General features: G+C 43.8%; 1 protein-coding gene across 3 annotated transcripts in view; it reads left to right on the forward strand.

Annotated features, from left to right (window-relative positions):
• The first annotated feature begins 1144 nt into the window (after positions 1 to 1144).
• The window catches only part of CACNB4 (calcium voltage-gated channel auxiliary subunit beta 4), a 271309-nt gene continuing 247358 nt past the window's right edge, over positions 1145 to 25095 (forward strand). Inside the window, exons 1-2 of one of the 3 annotated variants that reach the window (XM_033231487.1) lie at positions 1145 to 3244; positions 3778 to 3861. In XM_033231487.1, the coding sequence (XP_033087378.1) occupies positions 3182 to 3244; positions 3778 to 3861 (147 nt within the window). In that variant the 5' untranslated portion in view covers positions 1145 to 3181. Of the gene's footprint in view, positions 3245 to 3265; positions 3552 to 3777; positions 3862 to 25095 lie in introns of those variants that run through there. The other 2 variants (XM_033231483.1, XM_033231484.1) reach the window with 2 other exon arrangements.

The following is a 25095-nucleotide window of genomic DNA, read 5'->3' on the forward strand; positions in this document are numbered from 1 at the left end:
TTTACCATTATCTTCTAATAGTTTTATATTTTTAACTCTTTTAAGTCTTTGATTAATTTTGAGTTAATTTTTATTATGACGTAAGGCAGCAATCCCCAACCTTTTTGGCACTAGGGATTGGTTTCATGGAAGATGATTTTTCCATGGGACAGGAATGGGGGATGGTTTGGGGATGATTCAAGCACATTACATTTATTGTGCACTTTATTTCTATTATTATTACATACTCACCATAATGTAGAATCAGTGGGAACCTTGAGCTTGTTTTCTTGCAACTAGATGGTCTCATCTGGGGGTGATGGGAGATAGTGACAGATCATCAGGCATTAGATTCTCATAAGAAGCCCGCAGCCTAGATCCCGTGCATGTGCAGTTCACAATAGAGTTTGCGCTTCTATGAGAATGTAATACTGCCCCTGATCTGACAGGAGGCGAAGCTCAGGCTGTAATGCTCACTTACCCCACTGCTCACCTCCTGCTGTGTGGCCCAGTTCCTAACAGGCCACAGACTGGTACTAGTCTGTGGCCTGGGGGTTGGGGATCCTTGATGTAAGGTCAGGCTTCAACATTAGTTTTTCCACTCTAGTGTTGGAGGCAGGGACAATGATGCACCTCTCTCTGAGTGACATCACCACGTTAGATGCTGAGTGTTTCTGGTAGCAGGCAGAAGCAGTCCCACGTTTCCTAACTTCCTTCTCGATGAGCCTGGAGCAAAGGTGATCAAGGCCAGAGTATACTCAGTGCTGCTGTGGCCAAGGTACAGCCTCCAGGTACAGCCGGGCAGAAGAAGGGAGCCCTCATCTCTGCCATTCTTGCTTAGAACTTAGTCTCAACAACAGGTAGCTTGGGGGAGGATGACAAATGCTGATGTTTTGTCCCTCCTAGGAAGCTGACCCTCTAACTGGGAGCTGAAGAGGTGAGGGAGCCCTGTGTTTTTGGCTGCACCAGTACAGCGTGGAGTTTCCCTCTCTGAGCTGGAAGCAGGAAGAGAGTGAGTAGGTCTTGGATCAGATACCTCAAGCTCACTTTTCTTACTGGGTTTCAGTAGGTTCTCTTGAGTCAATGTTCCTTCATTTGTTGTGCACCTTTAGGACCATTTTTAGAAATTTAAATGGTTGTGTATATATGTTTTATAATGTTCACCAGTTTTGCTTTGAGCTGGGTGTACAGGGCTTCTCATGCTGTTATGCCTCTGTGGGTTCTGTTTCAATACTCAAAGTCAGTGAGACTGTGGACAGTGGAAAACCACACAATTCAAAGTCCAGTGCTCACACAGTAATTTAATATGCACACACGTATCAACTATAAAGATGGCTCAGAACTAAATACGGATTGGGTTGACAGTAACTAAAGCAGGGAGTCCTGCATGGTTAGACCTACCATTCCCCACAAATTCATGGAGTATCTACTATATGGAAAGAATGGGAATAGGAATAGAATAGCTAAAAATCTGTCCTGAAAATTAGGAGATTTTCACAACAACAGAACTGACAAACTAATAAACTAAGGCAGCCTATGCTAAGTTCCCAGAGAATACATGCTCCAGTTTTTCAGAAGCACAAGAATTATCTGGGACTGGAGTGGTCAGAGAGGATTTCTGTGGAGGAAGAGTGAGCTGAGTCACATTTAGAGGAAAGGTAGGATTCAGCCGGGTGTGTAGCTTGTTGGGAGGGCATATTCCAAGGAGGTGTTCCAAAGCAGAGGTGCTCAAGTGCGATTGTATTTGGAATACTTGGCTAATGATGACTAGACCTGCCTGCTTGCTGGAAGGTTTGTATAGAGAGATCAAGATGGAGAAATGAGATGGAGAGTGATCAGAAATGCAGGAGAGGCTGAGTTGTTGGACCATGGAGTTTGGACTTTGTCTTAGAGAAGAGTGACTTGGGCAGGACATTTTAGGAAAATGGTTTTGCCTGTAGTGTGTAGAGGGAATGAAACCTCTGCGTGTGTATGTGTGCATATGTGCACATGCACTAGGAAGCCTGGAGGCAAGGACACTAGTTAATAAGATTGTTACAGAAGTCTGGATTAAGTGAAGGGATTAGGAATGGAAAGGAAGTGTCTGGTGGATGGTAAGATGTAACCAGGACCTGAATAAAGCCAAACATTTGTTAAAACAAGCATGGTAGTTGTGTCTATAAACATAAAGTCCTGGAATGCAAGCTGATTTAGCGATTTGAGATAGTATGTATATTTTCATTTAAACGGAGTCTGTTTATTTTTGAATTTGCATATATTTTTCTTCCCTCTTCTTATTCCTCTGTACAATACCTCGCACTTATTCTTCCTCTCCGCAATTCCTCTCTTCTAATTTGATCACAAATTAATCTCTTGTATGGATTTACAGGAGGAAAGCAATGGCAAACGGTGTGTATGGTTGCAAGGATGAATTTCTCCCCTTGGAAACATCCATCCGCAAAGAAATGGGAGGCACAGTGACCAACTCTTGCTTCTTAGTAGGTCTAACATGACCTTCAAAACTCCTTAGGACATACTGGTCTTTGGCGGGGCAGCATCTCGCGTCAGACTCAGGTTGGCTGGGTTTCCCACGACTGCCTGGATGTGTGTGACTCGCAGCTCTAAGGATGGAATTGCCAAAGCAATACAAAGACACGGACGAAAAGCAAACCACAAAACCCCATCCCTTACACAGTAGGCTGATCAGTGAAGTCGCGGAAGGTGGCTCTGATCTTGCCCTTTTAAAATTCCAGTGCAGCAAACACACACACACACCCGCTCGGTTCTTCCCACTCCCGCCACACTGCACCAGCTTCCCTCCCCAAGTCCTGATTCATGAACCGTGCCACCTTTGTCTCATTTTAAACTGTGCAGACTATTTTAATCCTGCCACCCCCATCCCAGATTTCCCCCTCCCTTCATCCTCTGGAAGCTCTGATGTAAAGCGCTCGCTAGGTGGGAGAGCGCTTCTCCCAATCCGCTCGGGTAGGCGAGTTTCCGAGAAGCCCCCTCCCCGGGACCCCGCCGCAAGCGCGGGGGAAGCGCCTCGGTCCCTTTAAGGTGCCGCGCTCCCCGAAGTGCGGGAAGGGAGCCTGGGCGCCGGCGCGGGTCCTGGAGCCGGGTGGGGAAGTCCTGCGCCCTCCCCCTCCTCCCGCAGCCCAGCCTAGGGGGCCAGCGCCCTACGCCCACCGCGCACGGGCTGGCCATGCGGCGGCTCTGAACGATGTCCTCCTCCTCCTACACCAAGAACGGGACCGCGGACGGGCCGCACTCCCCCACCTCGCAGGTACCGCCCCTCCTCCTCCTCCTCCTCTTCCTCCTCTTCCTTCCTCACACCTCCTCCGCCGCCCGAGAGCGCCCCGCCTTCGTGCCGGGCGTGCGGGGCCCCAGTCCCGGGAGTCGGCGGCCCAGCTTCCCACACCCCTCCTCCACGTCCCTTTCTCCTCCCGCTCCTCCTCTTTCTCCTCCTTCTCTTCCTCCTCCTCCTCACCCTCCTTCAGGTCTCTGCGCTCCCGCTCCGGAGCCCGCAGCCTCCCCCAGCGGATGCCGGGGACTCGGACCCCGCACCCTGAGAGTCTTTGTTAATGGATGTGGTGGGTGCTTGCGGGCTGCTCTTCTGGAGCATCTTTTCAGCCGTCGAGGCTTGGAGTGGGTGGGTGGGGATGGGGGCTCTGTTTGGGAGTCGCGGAGGAGACTTGGGTGCGGGCTCTGGGGGACCCCGGGGAGCGGGTCCGGAAGCGGACTCCAGCCGGGGGTGGTCGCCCCGCTCTGCGCTGCGGTCCTCACCGGCTTCTCTCTGGCCCCGTGTGTCGAGTCCAGGTGGCCCGAGGCACCACAACCCGGAGGAGCAGGTTGAAAAGATCCGATGGCAGCACCACTTCGACCAGCTTCATCCTCAGACAGGTAAGAGAAGGAGGCGGGAGAGCAGGATGGGGAGGAGGCCGAGCGCGCGGCGCGGGGTCCTGGAGCCGGTCGTGGACCCCACGTGCGGGAGCTGCGGGTCGAGCCGGCGCGCGTCCCTTCCCGGCCGAGGCCGGTGCTCGGACTCAGTCCCTCTCCCTCTAGTCTGGACTCATGAAGTCTTCGCTTCCCGGCGTCTCCGCATCGCCCCGGGAAGTTAGTTTGTGCGTGTGTGTGGACATTTCGGCGGGGACCTGGCTTAAGTCAGGGACGTTGAATTTGAGAGCTGGAAATATGTCTGGTTGCACCTTTGGTGCGTGGAGAAATGTCTAAGTCGTATAACTCGACCTAGAGTAACCAGACCCCTCGGGGCCGGCGACCTGGTTTGATTCGAGTTGAGTTAGTGGTTTCTTCTGTTTTGTCCTAATTTGAATACTCTTATCTGTCTGAATCTTGGGAGAGATCGTCAAGCTCCGGTCAAAAGAAAGACACTTTGAGCAGAAAGTTTACTCTCACTTTAGGACCGTTTCTTGGATTCGCTTAATTAGGGAAAGACAGCCGTATCTGGTTAAATAGGAATTAACGAAGGCCAGCACTCAGCTCCCAGTCTGGGTGCGCCTTCACTTCGTGTTTGTTTTCCTAGTGCTTGCTTTCTCCTGCGTGGTTCTAGTGCGAGCTGTCTGTGCTCGGGATCGGGATCGCTGGTAACGCTGGATGTTTAGGTGCTTTCACCTTGGCACAAGAAATTGGTCCTCAGTTTTCCAACTGTGCATGTGCTGTTAATGAAACCACCCCTGGTTGCTGGGTGCTAGAGAGATCATGCAAAAGTGAGTCACCTTGATCTTTCTATGGAACAGAAATTGTCAGGGTGTGTCCTAGGTTTTGGGTGACCTAGGAAGACATTGGTCATCGCACCAAGAGGCTTTTATCCCAGGTCTTCCTGTGAGCTGCTAAAGTGACCTTGAGAAGTTCTTTTCCCTCTAGGTTACTCAGTATTGTGTAATGTGTTTTCTAACCTATAATGGCAGCTCTGGTGTTTCTTTAGTGATTATCATCAGTTTAAACGTATCAACGAGGAATGGGCTTTAGCCTCAAAATTGGACTCAGACCTCTCCTAAAAGGGTCTATAAAGCATATTTAGATGATATTTATTATGCAGAATTTCACTTTCTGCAGAAGTGGAAATTTTGACTACCCTTTAATTCAGTAAGCACTAAGCATGTACATTATGGAAATAAATGCATTTTGGATTCCGAATTCATTCTAAAAGTGAATTCTATCCCCTTTGCAGTACTTATATTGTGTATTTGATAGGGCAGACATTGTTTATCTTAAAACATCTTTCTGTTATGCAACTGTTTGAGGTCTTGCTGGTGTTTATTTTGTAGGTGCCTATTTTTAGTGGTGTTTCAATGTTGCAAATTCTTGGAAATACTAATTACACAGCAGTTCATTCTATAAGCTGTTTGACTAAAACTTTTGAGTTCATCTACATAACTGTACTAATGCTTTATTCTTCCTTCCAAGCACAAACAAAATAATATTCTAATATTATTATTCTTTTCTCAATTTATGCCCATAACTGATTAAGATTATATATATGTAAGTTCTTGTAAAGCATGCTGCTATGTGCTGGCTTGAGAGATGTTAAAAGTATTGCATGCTAAATAATTTTGGGAATAATTTAAAGCAAAGTAGTTTTTTGAATAAATATATTTCATCTATGAAATGGGAATTCATTGCTTTGATTAAATGGTCTAATTTAAATTCTGGAGTTAATTGTAATTGTATTGTATATACAATCTTCTTGTTTTTCAGTACAAAAATAGTACTTAATTTTTATGAGCACTTTACAACTTAGTAAGTATCCTACACATGATCTCATTCAAATGACATCATACAGACTTCTGTATTGGCTACAATAAAAATCACTGAGGGATTTACATTTCTTTGATGAGATAAAGACAATGATTGCAAAGGCAGTTTAACAGTAACTTTGGGATAAAATTGAAATTTTCACCCAAATGCCAAAAAATATTTTTTATGAAAGCATAACAGCTGCTTATGTTAACAGAGCCTTGGGCGGGTCACAGTGGCTCATGCCTGTAATCCCAGCACTTTGGGAGACTAAGGTGGGAGGATCATTTGAAGTCAGGAGTTCAAAACCAGCCTGGCTAACATGGTGAAACCCCCACTTTACTAAAAATACAAAGAAATTTGCCAAGCATGGGGGTGTGTGCCTGTAATCCCAGCTACTTGGGAGGCTGAGGCAGGAGAATTTTTTGAACCTAGGCGGTGGAGGTTGCAGTGAGCCAAGATTGCTCCACAGCACTCCAGCCTGGGTGACAGAGCAGGACTCCATCAAAAAAACAAAAAAAAAAAAAACAAAAACAAACCAAAACCAAAACCAGAGTCTCATTATTTATAGAATGATCAGTGATTTATTGATATTCGAATTCTTGGTACATTAGAGCGATGAAATTTCTTGGTGCTGTTTCACAGTCTGTGTGATGCCTTTGAAGCAGATAGTGGAATACCAAAAAAAAAAAATTGCTAATTTCTTTGTCATATTATTTACAAAAATATGGAGAAAAGCTTTCACTAAAACAAAAACAAAAACAAAACAATGTGTCACATTTGATGGGGAAGATTGGGCTGTTGGTGAAGCAGAGAAGGCAGTTGACAAACTCACCCAATAAGACAATATTTGTTCTTTGAGCTTGTTAAAAAGTTTCAGTATTTGTGAGAATATATATGCACATATGCGTGCACGCACACACATGCACATTTGAATTGGCTAGAAAACAAGCAGACTGAGAAAGAGAGCCTGCTTCCATTCTGAGTACTGCTCATGAAGCCCCTCAGGAATCTTTGACCTTGTTTCTGGTCTACAAGATTGCTGGCCTCCACCATGGAGGTTTTGGAATGAATCCAGGGAGCAACTAAATGGCTTCTTTGAGGAAAGGTGAGAAGATGAAGTACTTTGCCACTGAAAGGAAAGAAAGCTAGGAGTGACCCAGAAATGATCTTCAAAGTATACACAAAGGCCTTCTTTGGAAATGTGATGAAGTGTTCTCACTCTTCATTGAGGATGAAACTCAAGAATTGGCCCAAATTAGAAAGGAATGATGTTTTACAGCAAGACCTTCCTAAGAGTGTTGCCATCATTGGAGTGGCTTTCCAAATGAGGCTGTAGAATTTTCTTTCAGGAGAGCCCTTCTTACAGGCTATTTATGAATGGATTATTTAGTCATGTTTTAAAGTTTTAGGAAACACTTAAGTATTTGCTATGTGCCCAGCACTGTGTTAGATATTATACAGGAGGAATGAAAAGATGGATGAGACACAGCCCCCATACTCAAAGATTTTTATAATCTAGCAATGGAGACAGAGATGTCTACAAACAGTACAGTGACATGTGACAAGGAATGAGAGGGCGGGCTCAATGACCATGTACCCCAAGTATCTATTATATACCCATAAGTATATCTATCCATGTGTGTCACTACACCTACGGTTTATATGGTTGAGTACTCCAAGTTAGTCCTCTTCCTACTGGGGTTTGAAGAGAAAATCTGATCAGAGTGGGAATGGTTTGTTGACTTTTCCTTGTTAAGTCTGCTGTTATGAGGCCAGCAAAGTCGTACCTTGCCTGGTCCCTACTTGCTTCTGGCCTCATCTTGAGCCATGATCTCTTAGCTCTGGACACAGAGTTTGAGCACACTGTCCTCCCTCTTGCCACTTGTCCTTTGCATATGCTGAGCTCTCTGTGTGGCAGGTTCTTGCCTTTCCTTCTGCCTAGTTAACTTTTAATCTTCCCTGAGATCTGGGATTTTAGTCTTCACTTCCTCTTCTAACCTTCCTGATAAAGTCAGTTCCCCAAGTAGGGGCTCCGAGAGGGCCTTGTGCCAGTTTTCATTAGCATACCACTTTTATTTAACGTGTACTTAGATTTCTCTGTTACATTCTGTCTCCCCATCCAGATGAGTTCCATGAGGACAGGGACATGTCTGCATTTGATCTTTGTGTTCTCAGCATCTAGCATAGTATATGTTCAGTAAACATACACTTGAATGAATGAAGCCATGGATGGATGGATGACTAACTTGATATATTTTAGACATGAGGTTCAGCTCCAACATTAAATGCTTTGTTTAGTGGGGAGAAATTGCCTCCTAACAAACTTCTCCCAAAACTCTGTGGCTTAAAACAACAATTTTTTTTATTTCTGTGTACTAACCAGACAGTTCTGCATTGTGTGATGTTATATGGGCACTGGGATGACTGGAAAGTCCAGAGTAGCCTCACACATGGGTTGGCAGTTGGTGCTGGCTGCCGGCTGAGAACTCAACTAGAGCTTTTGGCAGGGGCTCAGTTTTTCTCCACCTGGGCCTCTCAACATGGTTGTTTGAGCTTCCTGATAATATGGTGGCTAGGTTCCAAGAAGTGAAGGCTGAAGCTGCAGCTCTCCTAAGACCCAGTTTCGAAAGCTACACTGTATCACTTCTCTTGCAACCTCAAGTCCAAACATGTCCAAGAGCCTGCCCGGTTGCAAGGAAAGAGAAAACAGACTATCTTTTGATGGGGTGCAACAAGGTCACATTATAAAAGAGCATATGAGTAAACACACACAGGCACAGAAAAACAGCAAGTCAAATTCAGTGCCAATAGTATAAACAAGAATTCAAAGATTGTTCAATTTATGTAACAAATTACAGAAAAATATATGTTAATTTCAGTAGGTGCCAAAAAAGTATTTGATAACTTTTGTAAGTTAAGAATAGAGCATATCTAGAGGCACATGATTTTAAAAAAAGAATAGAAGGCAGCTCCCTAAATCTAATAAAAATTATCTACTAAAATCCACAGCAAACATCACATTGAGCAGAGAAACTAGAAACAACGTATGTATGCAGCAGTCAGTAAAAGAGTTTTTTTTTTTTTTTGAGACAGAGTCTCACTCTGTTGCCCAGGCTGGAATGCAGTGGCGTGATCTTGGCTTACTGCAACCTATGACTCCCTGGTTCCAGGGATTCTCCTGCCTCAGCCTCCCAAGTAGCTGGGACTACAGACCTGCCACCAGGCCCGGCTAATTTTTTGTAATTTTAGTAGAGACGAGGTTTCACCGTGTTAGCCAGGATGGTCTCGATCTCCTGACCTCGTGATCCACCCACCTCAGCCTCCCAAAATGCTGGGATTACAGGCGTGAGCCACCGCGGCTGGCCACATTGGGGCCCTCTTATCCACGGTTTTGCATTCCCTGGTTTCAGTTACCTGTGGTCAACTGAAGTCTGAAGTACAGTACAGTAGATATCTTGAGAGTGAGAAAGAGACTACATTACATATAAATTTTATTATGGCATATTGTTAATATTGTTCTATTTTATTAGTTATTGTTGTTAATCTCTTACTGTGCCTAATTTACAAATTAGACTTCATCTTAAGAATATATGTATAGGAACATACATAATATATATATAGGGTTAGTTACTATCTATAGTTCCAGGCATCCACTGGGGTCTTGGAATGTATCCCCTGCGATTACGGGGGGACTACTATATATTATACTACAGAGTACTATTCAGCCATTAAAGAAAAAAATGAAGCCACTCTGCATGTAATGATATGGAAATGCATTTAAGTGAAAATAATAAGTTACAGAATAATGTATAATAATATTTCATTTAAAAAAAGAGCATGTGGAATGGAAGATACAGTTGCAGCCATTGTTGGAACCATCTACCTTAGAGCAAGGAACCTCGTATTTTTTAAGGTATGCTAATCAGATGATCGTTACAATAATTCAATGAACCGCACTGTATTTAGAGATCTAAAACATTCAGATTTTTAGGTTGATACTAGAATAAAACAAGTTGGCAAACAAATTCTTTGGGTTATAATTTGAGCACCAGTTATAGATATGTTTCTCTGATGAAATGCAAATTCATCAACAGAAGGTATATGCTTTGCGCATAGCTCTGAGAATAATCATATGTCTAGAGGCATGCATATATGCAAAATGTATCCATAAACTTAGAATCACAGAATTTTAGAACAGGAGGAGATTGCAGAAAGAAAATACTTCAGTCTCTTTTTTCAGATGAATAAAACACAGGCCCAAGGACATAAAGGTCATACCAATAGATAATGGTAGAACAGACAGAAGGGATCCTGGCTCAGACTCTACTCTTTTTTTCGCCACAGTCCACTTTATCCCTGGATAAACAAGCCAAACACACATAGTCACATAGGTGTGGATACATGCAAGGACATATGGAGCTTATTCCTCTTAGATCCTAGAAATGTTCTGAATCTGTGTGGTTGCTTGAAGAACCATAGCATCAGTTGAAGAATTTAGAGACTGCGGTTTCTTCCCAGTTCTATCATGGATGGAATTTTTGTTTGCTTGGTTAGCTTCTTGTAGGATTATTCCTTCCACCTTCCAGTCTTCTACCAATTCCTCCCACTGGCTGAGCCTCTCTAGAAGCCCACTGACCTGGGATTCTGGGAAACAAGCTGCAGGCTGTGGCCCCCTGAGATAGAAAGCGGAGCAGTGAAGGGGGAGGAATGGATCTGAGGGAAACAGCCAAGGAGGGGCACAACCAGTTATATTTATGTTTATTTTTGTTTGAGAAGGAGTCTCACTCTGTTGCCCAGGCTAGAGTGCAGTGGCACAATCTTGGCTTACTGCAACCTCTGCCTCCTGGGTTCAAGTGATTCTCCTGCCTCAGTTCCCAAGTAGCTGGGACTACAGGTGCCCGCCACCACATCTGGCTAATTTTTATATGTTTAGTAGAGACGAGGTTTCACCATGCTGGCCAAGCTGGGGGCACAACCATTTTTATATTTTAGCTGCATGGAAGACAGTAGTGAATCATTTTCATCTGCAAAGTTGTGAGTTTCTACTTGCTCTGTAAGTAGACCTTCCTTGCTAAATGGTGTAATACAGTTACAATGAACTTTTAAAAGTTCACACTTATTTCGTTTGTGAGTTTTTTGTGTAATGAATCTTCTCTTGCTCTGATAGAGCAAGAAAGAACTCTGTCCCTCTTGGCAAACTGTGCTTCTTCTTGTTTTGGGGCTTAAATAAATTGAACTGAGCTTACAAAGAAAGAAATATAATTACTGGGCAGCTAACCCGTTAACTAGTCATTTTTACTTATGTCTGAGTCTCTGTTCTTGATGGATAGAATTGCCAAAATTTCATTTCTTTTTTTTTTGGGGGGGGATAAAATCACACTCTGTTGCTCAGCTGGAGTGCAGTGGCGCAATCGCAGCTCACTGAAACTTCTCCCTCTCAGGTTCAAGCGATTCTCCTGCCTCAGCCTCCCAAGTAGCTGGGATTGCAGGCACCCGCCAACACGCCTGGCTAACTTTTGTATTTTCAGTAGAGATGGGGCTTCACCATGTTGACCAAGCTGGTCTTGAACGCCTGACCTCAAGTGATCCACCTGCCTCAGCCACCCAAAGTGCTACAATTACAGGCATGAGCCATCACATCCAGCCCTAAATTTCGTTTCTGTAGAATAAATAATTATCCTTTAATTTAGAATGGTACGATTTTATTTAAACTTAGATAAGTTCTGATTCAAGTTTTAATTTTTCTAGAAAATTATAGGAAGCTGTGTGGAAATGTAAACTGAAAATGACTTTGGCTTTGGCCCTCTCCCCTTAATTGCTCCACCTGCTGCCCCAGACAGGGTCAACCCTGGATATTAAGGAAGCAGAGACTGCCCTTTCAAACACGGTTTAAACAAAAGGCAATGCTGTTTAATGGGTTTGCTTTGGCCACTCAAATCTGGGTCTGACCCATCTTTTCTGGGTGTGGTCTTGGCATTGTCCATACTCATCTTCCTCAAAGCCGGGTCCATTGTTGGTCTCATTTCTGAAGCTCTGGCTCAGAATAAAGCATAAATCCTAACCAGGGTGAGCAGCTTGCAACTCACTCAAATTCATGAAGACTCTACAGACATGTGGAGAGTGGGGCACGCAGGTCCCATTCTGCTCAGTAGCCCTCTGTGTTTGGCCTCCGCTTGCTTTCTCTCTCTCTCTTTGTCTCTCTGTCTTTCTTTCTTTTCTTTCTTTGTTGTGTTCCTTGCAGCCTCAAACTCCTGTGCTCCCGTGATCCTCCCACGTCAGCCTATAAGTAACTGGGACTACAGATGTGCACCACCAAGCCTGGCTTTTTTTTTTTTCTTTTTTAACTTTGAGTAGAGACGAGGTCTCACCATATTGCCCAGGCTGGTCTCAAATCCTGGGCTCCAGCAGTCCTTTCACCTCAGCCTCCCAAAGTGTTGGGATTACAGGCATGAGCCACTGCGCCTGGCTCTGCATGCTTTTTAAGCCATATTTTGGAACAGAGAGCTTCCCAGAACAGTGCCATCTCTCTATTTGCTCTCCCTTTGCTGGAGCTTTCTTTCCCACAGAGCGTGTGGGCCGAGAATGGGTGACAGGCCTCAAAACATGTATCCTCCAAGATGATCCTTCAGTGGGGTGAGCCTGGTGTAGGCTGAGCTTCTGGACTGTTTTTCACTTCCACTGAATCCAGTATGTTGCACAATTATTTCCTCTGTGGGCCATGGTAAGACAAAGCTTGCAAAGCACTCTTTGACCATCCCCAGGAACCCACTCTGCTATACCTCTCCATCTTAGAATACATCAATGGATAAGTCTCAAGAAGAGCTGGGCTGTTATCCTCAACAAACCCCAATCCAAACACACTCTGGTTGAAGCAGTCAGTACTGTCCTGCTTTTGCACAGTTGCCCTTGTACTTCATGAACCAAGAAATCATTCTATAAGAATGTCAGTTCTGAACTCGACTATGTGGACACATCAAGAATTTCACATAAGGAGGGCACTCAGGGAGGTAGGACTGGAAGTAGAAGCCCAAATTCATGAGAAAGCTGAATTATAGACTCAATTTTAAGGGAATACTGTAGCTTTACTGCTTTCAAGTAACAATAATGACAAGCTGTGTGCTAGGGCACCCTGCCTTCAGAAATAGATGAGGCTAATGTATTATCATCTGGCTTGAATATAATCAGTGCTTTGGAATTCCTTAAAGATGGTTCTCATTTCGAGTAGAGTAAACATGCGCCTTTATAAACTTCCCTATTTTCTTTAACGTGTCTTTTCTTATTACACACATAAATAGAGCAGAGGTAATTACTTGAATCTGAAGGGATGGCATTCATGATTTGAAAGCATTAGTTAGGTAAGGGCTGTAAAACTTATTCAACGGCTCCTGAATTTTTCTTGTCATCTCACTGTAATCATTTGGATGACAAATCGTGTCTATTTCATTTCTCATTTTCTGTTCTATGTTGATGGATGTATCTTTCTCCAAGGTTGCAGTTTAATTTCTGTTGTAGCATTTGTTCTGGGAGTAAATATTTTATAAGCCGAAACTTGAAAAGAATATGCATTTTCTGGGTTGTAAGATCACTACAAGTGGTTAACTTTTATAGTGCTCACTGTGTCCATATATTATGATGAGATTTTAAATTCCTTATGGAAATTTTTTTTTTAGCAGTTTCATTGATAACATATGGAAAATCTAGCAGTAATGGAAATGCATAGTAACTTGTGCAGATAAATTTATCATCTTCCTTTTTTTCTTCTTAAATGACCCAATGCTATTGCCAACAATTCAATGCTGATTATTGTTTAGAATCAAACAGGTGGGTAAAATGATCATTGTTACCAGTAGAATGTTTGTTAGTCACTACTTTTTAATTTGCCCTCTGTGTGTGTGTGTGTGTGTGTGTGTATGAGAGTGTGTGTTTGTGTTGAGAAGTGGGAAAGGCATTTTTTTGTCAGGCATGTCATAATCTAATGTTTTCATGACTTGGAGAAGAAACCTGTCCCTGTTAGCAGTCATTCTGCATCCTCTTCCCCACCTCCCAGCCCTAGGCATCCACTAATCTATTCTCTGTCTTTATGGATTTACCTACTCTGGACATTTTATATCAATGGAACCATAAAATCACATGTAGTCTTTTGTGACTGCCTTCAGATTTTTTTCTTTTTCTCTCTTTCTTCCTTTTTTTAGACAGAATCTCGCTCTGTCACCCAGGCTGGAGTGCAGTGGCGCAATCACAACTCACTGCAGCCTTGAACTCCTGGGCCCAAGTTGCCTCAGTCTCCCAAGTCGCTGGAACTAAAGGCGTGTGCCATCATGCCTGGCTGTTTTTTTTTTGGTTTTTTTTTGTAGAGATGGGGTCTTGCTATGTTGCCAAGGCTCAAATTTTTTCATTAACATACTGTTCACACCAGCCCGAGAAGTTTCAGTTGTAGCTGTGTAGATGTTGGCGTGAGGATAGAAATGGACTTGCCTTTCCTTAGGTCAGTGTTAGAGATGGCTTTTCAAGTCACAGTGTTGAATGGGATGGATCATATTCTTAATTATGTTGAAACTTCAGTCTCAGCTCGTAAAGCTGAATGTGATTTTTTTGGCAAAATTCTTTTTTTTTTTTTTGAGATGGAGTCTCACTCTGTTTCCCAGGCTGGAGTGCAGTGGCACAATCTCAGCTCACTGCAACCTCCACCTCCCAGGTTCAAGCGATTCTCTTGCCTCAGCCTGCTGAGTAGCTGGGATTACAGGTGTGCACCACCATGCCTGGCTAATTTTTATATTTTTAGTAGAGATGGGGTTTCACCATGTTGGCCAGGCTGGTCTTAAACTGCTGACCTCAGGTGATCCACCCGCCTCGGCCTCCCAAACTCCTGGGGTTATAGGCATGAGCCACCATACCCAGTTTTTTTTTTTTGAGTTGGAGTCTTGCTCTTGTTGCCCAGGCTGAAGTGCAATGGTGTGATCTTGGCTCACTGCAACCTCCACCTCCTGGGTTCAAGCAATTCTCCTGCCTCAGCCTCCCTAGTAGCTGGGATTACAGGCATGTGCCACCATGCCCAGCTAATTTTGTATTTTTAGTAGAGACGGTGGTTTCTCCATGTTGGTCAGGCTGGTCTCGAACTCCCAACCTCAGGTGATCCGCCCACCTCAGCCTCCCAAAGTGTTGGGATTACAGGCGTGAGCCACCACGCCCGGCCACAAAACTCTTTAACCTGCATGGAAATCAAACCCCTGACTCTGGACTTCTTGTCATCATGGAGTGGCTCCCATCTATAGAGGGGGGTGGTTTTTATAATAGGATGTGATCGACAGGATTAAAGAAAAGTATATTAATAATATAAATGGTTATTGTCATCATTTTCAATAATTTCTAGTAATAGAAATATCTTGGGTACTTACAATTCAAAATGCTTCTTTTAGTTTATCTAGATGTTCATAATAACTCAGTTTTGGTAATTATAACATTTCTTTCTTGAGAAATACAATTAAGGAGAAAGAGTGCTTGAGTTCCAAGCTAAATACAGTATTTACGGGAATTATTAGGTATATAAAACTATACTCTCTATGTGGCAGGTGCTTCTCAATTATATTTGAGTACTTCCCTGGGGGACAAAAGTCAATTATCAACACAGTCGTGTGGGCGAGAAATAGGTCAGCTGCAAACATTCTTTGCTAATTTCAGAAAGCTTGAGGGGTGATTTAGTTTGAGACTATGTTTCATTCTTTCCGTCTCCGTCTCCGTGTTAAGGACTCTGATAGGGAAGGCTCTGTTTTTCCTGTAGTATTGATTGTTGTATTCATTTACTTTAATACAATATACATATTCCTCTTGATCATGTAAAATGAAAATTAAACTATATCTAATATCTTTTTAAAAACTCTGTCAAATCTATGTTGTAAGAGAAATGTATACCATGGATATTATTATTACGACTATTTGTACATTAGTAGAGACACTGAGGTGTAAACCAACCCAATCAAAGGCAAATATCATATTTATAAGTATTTATTTCCCCTCTTTAGTAAGAAGACACCAAAGAGTGCTAATTGTTGAATAAAAAACAAGGACCTTGGTATGTTTTCTAACAATTATGTTTTATTTATTTTTTTATTGTGGTATAATAAATGTAATATAAAATTTACTATTGTAACCATTTTAAAGTGTAGGTGCAGTAGCAGTCAGTACATTCACTGCTGGTATTTTTTTTTTTTTTTTAATGGCTGCAGCAGGTTATTAAAAAGACAGTGCAGGCAGGCAAAACATAATATGTCCAACATACACATATGTTAAAAACATCCGCCATTATTGAGGCTTCCCTCCACAACTGTGGTCTTGTTTAAGGCAACAACAGCAACAGAAAGCCAGACCTTGGAGTGCCACACCTAAGTGTGGGTTTGGAAGTTGAGAAGGGAACCAGCTGAGAGGAAGCCGGAAGAGCTGTGGAGACCGGCCGGGACCCTCACGGTAGGGATGGGAAAGTAGGAGTGGAAGGATGAGGCCGCCCAGGGGTAGTCCTGCCCCCAGATGCTTGTTTTCACACTGCCTGACTGCTTTTCTGTTTCCTCCACTGTCTGAAATTCAGACAGTTCCAAGATGGTTTGGGTTAATGAGCAGCCTATTTTAAAACGATAAATGTTCCCAGGAGTCTTTGGAGGCGCTATTCATTCATACATTATGGTAATTTGACTTATTGCTTACAAGTATGCTCATTTTACCATCTTAACAAAGCCCACCCCAACAAAGCAGCTGCGCTCCCATCTCCCCGGATCTGTTTGCCCTTTCATGCCAGTGTGTTCCCCTTCCCTCCCCTCTGACCGTACTTGCATGGCAGCCACAGGTACCTAGACTTGGACGTAACCCCTGCTTTCATCCCTCTACTCCCTTGATCATGACATTCCTTCACCTTAAAGTGCTTTCCCCATTTCCACTTGATAATCTTTCCACTTGTCAAAATCCCTCTTGAATCTTCTCCCTAAAGCTCTTTAATGTGGCGCTAGGTCTCCTTCTCTGTCATGGCCCTGATACTGTGTTTTGGCTGTTCACTTATTAAATTCTTCTTTGTATAATCTAAACGTCCCTATGTCACATTAACCTGTGGATATACATTGACATTGTGCCCATAATCACGCCTGTAATCCCAGCACTTTGGGAAGCTGAGGTGGGAGGATTACTTGTGCCCAGGAGTTTGAGACCAGCCTGGGCAACATATCAAGATCCTATCTCTACAAAACAAAAACAAAACAAACAAACAAAAACATTAGCCAGGCATGGTGGCATGCACCTGTGGTCCCAGATACTCTGGAGGCTGAGGCAGGCGGATTGCTTGAGCCTAGGAGGTTGAGGCTGCAGTGAGCTATGATTGTGCCAGTGCACTCCAGCCTAGTTGACACAGTGAGACCCTGCCTCAAAAAACAAAAAACAGAGGAAGCAGGAGCAGCAGCAGCAGAAGTTGTCAGGTATCTACATTAGTAGTCCATATATTGCTTGCTCATATTTCTCACCTGGAGACATAGAACCTTAACACCTTCCCCCTAACCTGTTGCCCATTGTTTCTGAGTCCAGCAAGTGTCTTAACGTGTGGTCACAGCTCCCCCGCTCATTGATGTCTACTGCCACCGGCCTTTGAAGAGGCTTCTGCTGCAGGGGCTGTGCCTTCCTCAGTGAGAACACAGCTTCTTCCTTCTAAGGTGCTGTTTTTCAGCACTGTACTCTGCAGCCTCCCTGGACAACCTGTGTTCCAGACTTTCACAACTCTGGGTCACACTGTGTCCCCTGGGCCATCAAGTGGCTCTTCTTGTGCCTAGTGTCTCCCAGATTCCCTTGTAAAGCCAGCTTCTGCAGCATGACCTGCATCTCTCTGTGGGGAACAGATATCATTCAGCCTCTGCCCAGAACTGCACCTAAAACCCGCTTCTAGCAGTGACATTTCTACCCATTCATGTCGACCCACATGAACTGATGTGGGCACAAACTCTTCGTCCTCTTTTAGGCTCAGTGACAACATACTCATAGTAATTTATATATTTAAAATATTTTTGTTTTATGCATTTGTACTTGTGGTGGAGGTGGAGCAGGGAGTAAAAGAAGAAGGAGGAAAGGAGAAGGTGATGTCAGGGCCTGAAGCATTTTCAAAGTTAGTGCAGGCCTGAGCAGGATATCGGAATGGGATCCTTGGGACAGAGGAGGGCACTGGTGCCTGGGCAGAAAGAGAGTGGCTGGTGGAAGATGGTTTCAGAAAGGGAAGTGGATGAGGATCAAACTTGGTCTATTTCAAACTTTATTCTAGAAGTATATCTGATAAGAATATTTTCATTGCAAGTAAACAGAAAGCCAGCACAAATTGGCTACAACAAAATGAGGAATTATTGACTCATGCAAATAAAAGCTCAGAGGTAAACTTTATACTTCAGATACTGTATGTTCCAAAGTTCATAGCTTCATCAGTAGCTCTACTCTTTCTGTGCAGTTCTTTTAACACTGTGTGTTCTTCTGTGTGCTGGTTTAGGCCTCAGTTTAGCACCTATATGGTGGCAGCAGTGGCCACAGTGATTCAGGATCTCCCATTTATCCACGATCCTGTCCAGATAGGCTTCCAGCAGAATACAAAAGGAGAGGTGCCTTCTTTCCTCCCTCCTTCTTTCTCTCCCTCCCTCTTTCCCTCTTCCCCTCCCTTCCTTCTTCCTTCCTTGCTTTCCTTGCTTGGTTTTTGCAGCTAATGGGGCTTTAAATACCCTCCCTGGCAGCACACACACACACACCACACACACACACACACACGTACACATGCTTGTGTGCACGTGCACACACATACACATACACACACATACATACACATGCTTCTTGAATCTCATTGAACTGAAATGGCTCATAAACCAACACTGTGGCCAGGGGGACTGTCTTAAGGCAGCAGTTGACTACTTAGCGATGAGACTGAGGTAGCCCCACAGTGGCTGAGATTGGGGAGGGCAGTTTCCTAAGGGAATTTGGGACGCAGGCACGATGGTGGGAACTTCTTCCTTCTGCTCTTCCTTCCTCTGGTACCACAACTTTCAGTCGCTTCATGAGTTCGATTTTTTTTTTAAGTGTGGTAAAATAAATATAACAGAAAATTTACCACCTTTACCATTTTTTAGTATACAGTTGCGTGACATTTAACTACATTCACATGGTTGTGCCTACCAACATCACCACCATCTATCCTAAGTAGGATTTTGTGGACTAATCTGAGAGCCTAGCTTTCTGTTGTAACAATGTATTTTAATGGGAAAATACGTAGCAAGTTTCAAATAACTGAACGGTTGAACTTCTGGGATACCACATAACTACTGATACAGGGGAGACTGCCTGAATGAATACTTCTTAAGGCCTCTGTTTTCCTTGTTGCAAAATGTGGGCGAGAGTGGGGAGGACTAGGTAACCTCTAAGATTCCATCAAGTTCTAGTATTATAGGACCTTATGACTGTGTCCACAGATGTATGTGGTCAACTCATTCATTTTGGTAGAATACACTGTACAGTTAGCTCTCAGGTCTGGGGTTCTGCAGGCTGACTGCGGGACTCAAGCATCAAGGACTTTGGTGTCCATGGAGGGTCCTGAATCCAATTTCCTACTGATTCTGAGGAATGACTATTCTGCAGACAGTTCCAAGATGGTTTGGGTTAATGAGCAGCCTATTTTAAAACGATAAATGTTCCCAGGAGTCTTTGGAGGCGCTATTCATTCATACATTATGGTAATTTGACTTATTGCTTACAAGTGTGCTCATTTTACCATCTTAACAAAGCCCACCCCAACAAAGCAGCTGCGCTCCCATCTCCCTGGATCTGTTTGCCCTTTCATGCCAGTGTGTTCCCCTTCCCTCCCCTCTGACCGTACTTGCATGGCAGCCACAGGTACCTAGACTTGGACGTAACCCCTGCTTTCATCCCTCTACTCCCTTGATCATGACATTCCTTCACCTTAAGTGCTTTCCCCATTTCCACTTGATAATCTTTCCACTTGTCGAAATCCCTCTTGAATCTTCTCCCTAAAGCTCTTTAATGTGGCGCTAGGTCTCCTTCTCTGTCATGGCCCTGATACTGTGTTTGGCAGAAAGCCATTGTCACTTAGCTGCTGAAATGAACTCATGCAACATACGGTCATTCAGTATCAAATATTGGAAACTTCAGATAAGGACATTCTTTTATAATGTAGCAAAGAGATGATGTGGAGTGTACAGGAGGAAAGATAATTTGGGATAGAGCTGGAATTTATAACTCTTTCAAGTATATGCATGCAGCATGAAAGGATGTGCAAAGAATAGAGTGGGCTGTCAAGGATGAAGTATTTGTGAAATGTGGTGAGATGGTTCTCAGATAAGCATCCTGGAAGCTATTAAGAGGAAGTCTGCTGAGGAATAGTATAGCTCCTGCTATTATAATTATTATAGCCACCAGGAAGAACAAGTAGCTAACGGGGCTTTAAATCTATAATAAAGAATAACACAAGTTGCCATATTGGAACTTTGCTGAAGGTGAGTGGAACCACAAGGTTGATTCTCATCATTTGAAAATACTGCATTAGGGGCTTTTAATACTGACTTTCCTGCTTACTCCGTGTTTGCCACGGGCCTGATATTTGCACATATAGTTAGCAAAGTTGCCTTTATTGCAAAAGATGAGGTAGGAATTACTGTTTTTAAGTAACATTAACTGTTTAATAAGTAGATTCTGGTGGATTTTTTTTTTTTTAATCATATGACAAAGCACTAACCAATGTGATAGTATTTGGAGGTGCGGCCTTTGGGAGGTAATTAGGTTTAGATGAGATTTTGAGGGTAGGGCCCCTATCAGGGAATTAGTGCCCTTGTAAGAAGAAGTGGGACCAGAGCTCTCTCTGTCTCCACAATGTGAGAATATAGCTAGAGGGTGGCTGTCTGCAAGCCAGGAAAAGGGCTCTTACTAAGAACCAAATCTGTCAGGATCTTTTTTAAAATTATTTTTATTTTTTATTGACAGGGTCTTGCTATGTTGCCCAGGCTGAACTTGAACTCCTGGCTCAAGTAATCCTCCTGCCTCAGCCTCCCAAGTAGCTAGGATTACAGGCATGCACACTGAGCCCAGCTCTCTGTCAGTATCTTGATCTTGGACTTCCTAGCCTCTGGGACTGCGAGAAATAAACTCACATTGTTTAAGTTACCCATTCTGTGGTATTTTGTTACAGCAGCTCAAGCTGACTAATTCACTTGGTAAGCTGGTGCACTTGACTATTTTCCTTCTCATCCTTCTAGTCAGTAGCACATGCTCCTTATTCATTATGTAAACATTATATTTATATCCTGTTTTATTCTGGAAATGACTTAAGTTAGCTTGTATGATATCACAAGAGTGTTAGTCTGTTGGCATTGCTATAAAAGAATACCTGAGACTGGGTAACTTATAAAGAAAATAGGTTTATTTTGGCTCATATACGTTGGCTTACAGTTCCGCAGGCTGTCCAGGAAGCGTGGTGCCCACACTTGCTGCTGCTGGTGAGGGCCTCAGCAAGCTCCCAGTCATGGTGGAAGGTGAATGGGGAGCAGACATATCACATGGCGAGATTGGGAGCATGAGGGGGAAGGTGCTCTTTTAAAAAAATAGATCTCGCATGAACTCAAAGCATGAAATCACTCATTACCCTGAGCAGGGCACCAAGACGTTCATGAGAGATGTGCCCCATGGCCCAAGCACCTCCTACTAGGCCCTGCCTCTAACATTGGGGATCACATTTCAACATGAGGTCTGGAGGGGACAAAACATCCAAACCAATAGGGAATACAATGAACTAAGGAAAAAATGCAGGTAAGACAGTGCATTGAGTACACAAAATATATGCCACTGATCTTATTCCCTGATTTGACTCTAAACTTTCTAGAAAGTACACAGAGAGGAAAGCAAGGTCATTTATGAGATTTTCAATGTCCAAGGGTAAAAGCAAACTTGTTTAAGAAAACTACAAGTATTTCCCACCTCGAAATTAGAGAGAAACTTCTTCCATGTTCTCATAGAGTTGACACTGTATAAGACAGTGAATTGGCTGGGCGTGGTGACCCACACCTGTAATCCCAGCACTCTGGGAGGTCGAGGCAGGGGGATCACGACGTCAGGAGTTCAAGACCATCCTGACCAATATAGTAAAATCCTGTCTCTACTAAAAATACAAAAAATTACCCAGTTATGGTGGTATGCGCCTGTAGTCCCAGCTAATCAGGAGACTGAGGCAGGAGAATCGCTTGAACCCAGGAGGCAGAGGTTGCAGTGAACCAAGATTGCATCACTGCACTCCAGCCTGGGTGACAGAGCAAGACTCTGTCTCAAATAAATAAATAAATAAATAATAAAAAAATTTAAAAAGACAGTAAATTAAACCCTGAATAATTAAACCTTATGATTCTAGAGTTGTTTCTTATGATATACTTCAGTATATAGATTATGCTTCTCATCATGCTGAAGTACAATTCAATAAAAGCAATTATGTAGGAGCTATTGCTGTATGGTTCACAAATGTCTGTGATTCTCAACCTTGGCTGTACATTAGAATCCCCATGTCCAAGCCACATCCCAACCTAATGATATCTGGATTTCTTGGGGGTGGGACTCAGACATCAGCCTTTTTCAGAACTCTAGGTGATGGATGTACTTTTCTGGTCTGATGTAATTGAGGGGGAGATTTTACTTTTATTTGTTTATTTTTTTGAGACAGGATCTTGCTCTGTTACCCAGGCTGGAGCGCAGTGGCACCATCACCATTCATTGCAGCCTTAACCTCCTGGGCTCAAGCGATCCTTCCACTTTGGTTTCCAAGGTACCTGGGACTATAGGCACACACCACTGTGCCTAGCTAATTTTACAATATTTTGTAGAGACAGGGTTTCACTATGTTGCCCAGGCTGGTCTCAAACTCCTGGACTCAAGTGATCCCTATGCCTTGGTCTCTTAAAGTGCTGAGATTATAGGTGTGTGCCACCATGCCCGGCCAAGCAGAGAGATTTTAGAGCAGCTCTTTTCAGCCGTCAGGATACATTAGGTGATGCTGCAATAATAAATACTTCTCTAAAACAATAATAACAACAACAACACAGCTGGGCGCGGTGGCTCACGCCTGTAATCCCAGCACTCTGGGAGGCTAAGGCGGGTGGATCACGAGGTCAGGAGCTCGAGACCATCCTGGCTAACATGGTGAAACCTCGTCTCTACTAAAAATATAGAAAATTAGCTGGGCGTGGTGATGGGTGCCTGTAGTCCCAGCTACTTAGGAGGCTGAGGCAGGAGAATGGTGTGAACCCGGGAGGCAGCGCTTGCAGTGAGCTGAGATTGCATCACTGCACTCCAGCCTGGGCAACAGAGCAAGACTCTGTCTCAAAAGAACAACAACAACAACAAAACACAACAAAGGTTTATTTTACACTCACTCTGCATATCTCTTGGTGGGTTAGCTGGGGTTCACTGTTCTTTCTCCAGTAGAGCAGCTGCCATCTAGAACATTACTGTTTGCTGCAGAAGAGGATATGAGACACATGGTGGACCACACACTGGCTTGTGAAACTCTGCCTGGGTCTATGCTAAGCTGCTGTAATACACCAAAAGATCAATATGTATTTCTTTGTCACTTAACAGTCTACAGGAAGGTGGGCAGTTCAGCGTGGGTGGTTGGCTCTATTCCAAGAGATCAGTAGTCCAAGGACCTAGGCTGTTGGGTGGCTTTGCCATTTTCAACATTTAGATTCCATCTTTGGATCCAGTGTGAGCCCTACAGTCATTACCATTTTCCAGGTAGCTCAAAGGGGTAAAAGGGGGATAAGCGGCTTGCTTTTTAAGAGGATGACCCAGAAGTTAAACAGATTTCTTCAGCTCACAATCCATTGGCCTGAACTTTGTCATGAGGCGACATCTGGCTTCAAAGGAGGCTGAGAAATTCTGTCTCTAGCTGAGTTGCCATGTGAAGGCTAAAAATTGGGACAGCTCTATTTCTGGAAGGAAGGAGAGAATGGATGTTGGAGCCAGTTATGCAGACTATGCCCCATCACGATAGTAGTTTTCAAAGTTTGGTTTTCACACAGAAACATTTCCTTCAAATGAAATTGCAGATGTTGTCTTTGGTAATTGACATATTTGGAGATGCTTTGATGAGATTAGGGGATCTGTGTGGACCACCCTCCCAGTTTCCTCCTCATACTCTCTGCAGCAGTTCTAGAGGCATCTCTGAGGACCCTGAGGGCTCTGTGAAAATCATGGATGCAGATGAACTGATGATTTACATATGCAGCAGAACATCCTCCCAGAATATTGTTCCTCACAGAAGGACTTTGGATTGATACTGAAAATGGAACTGCATCCTTCTAGTCAGTTCTATCGCAAAAAGCCATCCCAAGCTCAGCCACCTCTCTCCATCGCTCCTCCTGCTGCCCTAGTTCTCAGCTTGCGCCACTGCCGTCTCTCTTCTGACCTACTGAAAGAATCTCCCTCTGTCCATATGCCAGCAGGTCCATTCCCCACACAGCTGCCAGAGTTGTCTTTTTAAAAAGGAAATCAGATCAGGCCATTTTTCTGTTTTAAAACCCTCTAATGGATTTCAGTTGGGTTTAAAATATAATCTAAATTCGCTATTGTGGCCTCCAAGGCTCTGCAGTGATATAACTCCTGTCAGACTCTCTTACTTCATCTTTATTTTTCAGCTTACTAACCCTTCTCCTCCCGTTCTCGGGTTTTCTTTATGTTTCTTTTTTTGAGAGGGAGTCTCCCTCTGTCGCCCAGGCTGGAGTGCGATGGCACGATCTCAGCTCATTGCAACCTCCGCCTCTCAGGTTCAGGCATTTCTCCTGCCTCAAGCCTCCCGAGTAGCTGGGACTATAGGTGTGCACCACCATGAGTGACTAATTTTTGTATTTGTTTGTTTGTTTGTTTAAAAACAGAGTCCTGCTCTGTCGCCCAGACTGGAGTACAGTGGCATGATCTCGGCTTACTGCAACCTCCGCCTCCCGGGTTCAAGCGATTCTCCTGCCTCAGCCTCCTGAGTAGCTGGGATTAGAGGCACGTGTGATCATGCCCAGCTAATTTTTGTATTTTTAGTAGAGATGGGATTTCACCATGTTGGTCAGGCTGGTCTCGAACTCTTGACCTTATGATCCGCGTGCCTCAGCCTCCCAAAGTGTGTGATTACAGGTGTGAGTCACTGTGCCTGGCCAATTTTTGTATTTTTAGTAGAGACAAGGCTTCGCCATGTTGGCCAGGCTGGTCTCAAACTCCTAACCTCAGGTGATCCACCCACCTCGGCCTCCCAAAGTGCTGGGATTACAGGCATGAGCCACTGTGCTCGGCTCTTTACATCCTTTTAATAAACCAAGATTAGTCCTGCCTCCAGGC

This window comes from Trachypithecus francoisi, unplaced genomic scaffold, assembly GCF_009764315.1.
Source record: "Trachypithecus francoisi isolate TF-2019V2 unplaced genomic scaffold, Tfra_2.0 Lachesis_group13, whole genome shotgun sequence".
Lineage (NCBI taxonomy): Eukaryota > Metazoa > Chordata > Mammalia > Primates > Cercopithecidae > Trachypithecus > Trachypithecus francoisi.